The 3,684-nt window shown below is 45.2% G+C and overlaps 1 protein-coding gene across 1 annotated transcript in view; it reads right to left on the bottom strand.

The window, feature by feature from the left end:
* The window catches only part of LOC104521521 (angiotensinogen-like), a 2,583-nt gene extending 142 nt beyond the window's left edge, over positions 1 to 2,441 (bottom strand). The window contains 4 exon segments of the mRNA XM_010163549.2: positions 1 to 78; positions 868 to 1,012; positions 1,470 to 1,723; positions 2,337 to 2,441. The exon segment at positions 1 to 78 is cut by the window's left edge and continues 9 nt beyond it. Of these exon segments, the coding sequence (XP_010161851.2) occupies positions 1 to 78; positions 868 to 1,012; positions 1,470 to 1,723; positions 2,337 to 2,441 (582 nt within the window).
* Between the last annotated feature and the right edge of the window lie 1,243 nt (positions 2,442 to 3,684).

Genomic DNA, 3,684 nt, shown 5'->3' with positions numbered 1-3,684 from the left:
ATCTTCCTTCTGTGCTGTGGGGTCTTCTAGCTGATCTGTTCCATCACTGGTCAGTTTGAAAAAGGCTTTATTTATTACCTGCAAGGCAAAGCATATGAGTATGAATGAGGGTTTAAGTGCTTTCTAGCACATGAAGTAACTTCGATCAGCTGTAAGCAGCACAGGATAAGACTCCACGGATGTTTAAAAAAGACCTTGGAGTACTTGTTTCATAACATGTGAGAAAGCTCTGCAACTGCTTGCACACTTGGGCTGTATAAAATCCTGGTACCCTTGAAGGCCCCGACAACATACAATTTAGGACACCTTCTAAAAATAAAATTGAATAAGAGTAAAAGCACTCAAATTATACTTCTGGAACATAATTTGTGTTCTTCTTATGAAAGACAGCTTCTCCTTCAAGCTCTCCCTTCTCCCCCTTGGGACTCAAACGCTGAAGCCTGTCTTCAGGTAAGGTCGTGTGCTGTATTTGCGATTTCTGGGAGTAGTCCCAAAGTGATGGAGGATTATCCTCAACAGCCCAGTAGCTGCAGCCTCTATGTCTCGCTCCAGCTGCAGTGCCTGCGACGTGTTTGGGCTGGAGATGGTAACAAATGCAGTCTAATTTGTACTCGGAGTACCTAGCAGACTCAGACCTTAAACTTCATTTCTCTGTTGCATGTGATGTTTGCTGCAGTGAGGAAATTTGAATAGTTTAAAGCAAACCTGTTCCCACTGATGTGTTAATCTAAAAAGTATACACTATTGTTCAGTAATCTGGGAAGTTCCCTGCTAGCATGTGGTTTCTTCTAGGTAAATTTATAAAGTTAAAGAGGCTGAAACTGAGCAGAAGGTGTATTTTTTGAATGCCAGTGATGTGTACTGTACCTTTCCCACTGTTAGATCGGAGTCACTTATTTTACTGAGATCTGCCCCCTTCCCCAGCAGTGCGGGCAGTTTCATATCTGCAAGAAGCTCCTGTAGATCGGAACTGCCTTCTATTGTCAGCTCCGGCAGCGTTAATTTAATTTCTCTGCAGAAAAGAGAGACAGACAGACAAGTGAGATGAAAGACAGGTTGAAAGCATGGTGTTTGGGCAGTCCTGGACAAGGGGCACGTGAAAACAGCCACAAGAAGTGCTCAGTATGTAGGGACAGAGAGCTACCAAGGGCACTGGGCATCATGTTACTATTTCCAAGTGGGAAGTCAGCCTGAATCTGTCCCGGGTACACTATTAAATCCCCGATCATCCCAATTCATGGGTCCTGTGTTGTCAGCTACAGAAAGGCACTTGCTTGTTTCCCCCAGATAAGAAGCAGATCCCACTGAAGTCGGGCTCCCTCAGGGTGAAGCCCCACTCGGGGTTTGCAGGTGTTTCTCTTTGTGCTTGGTGTTAAACCCTCCCTAGCCGGATCAGACCCCGCTCAGTGAGCAGGCAGGCCTGCGTGCTCGTTTGTCCCTACACAAGGGTCCATGTGCCCCATCCCTACCTTGGGGACAGCTGCTGAAGCCAGGCTGAGGACTGCAGGGGCAGCTCGGACTCCACGTGCTCCAGGTCGCTGCCATTGCTGGGCTGCAGCAGCACCAGCAGAGCTGTCTTGCTGATGGGGATTTCCACCGCAGAGAAAGTCCCGCTGTCATCGGTTTTGTACTGGAATGTCCCTGTGACTGACAACGCAGGGATCAAGACCTTTGTGTTTGAATCCACCCAGAACTCCTGAGGCTCTTTGAGCGGGGAGGCTTGCTTAAGGTTCACTGAAAAGCAGGTTGAGAAAGAAGAAATTGATTCTTCTCTTTCTTCACTCCTCCCCGCTGCCCATTAGCCAGTACATATGTTTGTTTAACAACAACACACTGTGATTAGACAAGGGCCCTGTATATAAAATCTTGTTTAGCTACTGCAAACGTGTGTATCCTGCCTTTAATACACCTTCTGGTAGCATCAGGCAGAGGCTGGTGCAGGGTCACAGCACAGGGATTGTGACCATCAGGCCTGGAGCCAAAGCTGATGTATTCCTACAGGCTTTGTGGCCTTTCCTGGGCACAGTATTTCTGCTTGCTTGGTTGCCTGCTTCCTCACGGGCTGCCATGTGGCTCCTAGTTGGCTTGTAGACCTAGGTGGAGGGTCTGCTTGGATTTCCTCTCCACTCCCTGAGCAGCTGTGATGGCACATTTGGGAGGGCATCCAGCAGGGCCAGCCCCTCCTGCAGGCAGCAGAGTGGGCTTGGGAGAGGGAAGGCAGTGCAAGCTCTGGCTGAGGTCTCAACCTTGGCAATCTTAGCAACCAAAGCAATGGGGAAGGTGGCAAGCATAACACCAAAGTATTGATTGAGCCAAGGAGGTTAAAAAGGACATACCTGAACTCTTGCTAAACCTGAATACAAATTTCTTACCCAGTTCACAAGTTTGGAAACCCTTGCTGTCACCTCCTGCTGCTTCTGTGCAGCTTTGCATTTCAACATGTTACCTGCTCGCTGCCATAGACCAGTGCTGCTGCCCAGTTAGGCAGATAATCCTGTTGGCATTGAACAAACTACTGCCATCAGCCAGAGGGCAAAGATCAGAAATCTCACAATTGCTATTTGGTAGAATTAGAGAATTGGGAGAATGGATGTATACATTGCGGTAAAGAAAGGACGTCCTTGCATTAAAGTAATAATACTGGTATAAAATAGGAGCTGGTCTAGCTGTACTGCTAACTAGTCTATTCTCCAATAAATCCAGCTAAATGCTGGGCCCTAACATATTTAATATGTAGTTAGTGGTTTGCATAGGAACACTTGTCTCTTAAATGACCTTGCATAAAAAGAGCATTTAGGGACTTTCACCTACTATAACTTCAACAAAAAGAAGCAGCAGGTAGGAGATGTGAAAGGTGTAAGCAAAATAAAGAATAAGGAAGTAGAGTTGTTCATCTTTTTTTTTTTCTTATTTTATAAGAACAAGAGATGCAAGCAGAAAGCAGAAAAGAACCACTTTCACAAGGTCTGTAGAACCTGCAGAATTTATTCCCACAAGACAGCAAAAGACTAACAGAGTTAAAGAAAAGGAAAAAAATAATTGAGTACTCAGATAGCTAAATGTGTCCAGGTGCAATAGTAATTGGTTTTAAATAGTCTTGGGAAAGATATTGCAAAATTTCAAAGCTCTGCTATTTACTTTGGAACTGAATCCATTAATATTGTGCCAGTCATGAACCATGACAAATCAGCACCTCTGTGTTTGAAATGGCTCCCTGTGGCCTTCTGCTAGGTGAGGGCCTGGACATCTGTGCCCTCAAATGTGTAACTAGGTGTGCATTTCCCTGAAAGCACTCTAAAAGACATCAGTAGTTTTAACGTGACTGTTTGTTTCTTACAGCATTTTTTTAGGGCATGGGAGAGATGTATTTACTAAAGAAGCTCTGCTTTTTGCCCTAGACGCTTGAAATGTAAAACGAGTAAAACTGAAGAAGATGAACATCCCTTCTCTAGAAAATGATAGCTGACACATTGGAAGACATGATTTCTTACAGTGAGATCTCTTGTATCAGGACACAGAAGCTGTGGGACTGGGCAACTTTTCGGCAACCACCTCAGAGTAGGGAAGAAACCTGTGTCCACAATATGGAGAAGATAAGTGAAGTGAAAAAGGCTGTTAATCACAAAGCGAAGATGGAGCCTGACAGGATAAAAGAGTACTCTGTAGTACTGACTTGGGAGTACA

The sequence above is a fragment of the Antrostomus carolinensis genome, unplaced genomic scaffold (assembly GCF_000700745.2).
Source record: "Antrostomus carolinensis isolate BGI_N321 unplaced genomic scaffold, ASM70074v2 scaffold13312, whole genome shotgun sequence".
Classification (NCBI taxonomy): Eukaryota; Metazoa; Chordata; class Aves; order Caprimulgiformes; family Caprimulgidae; genus Antrostomus; species Antrostomus carolinensis.
The sequence above is the reverse complement of the archived record's forward strand: the minus strand, read 5'-3'. Positions and strand labels throughout refer to the sequence as shown.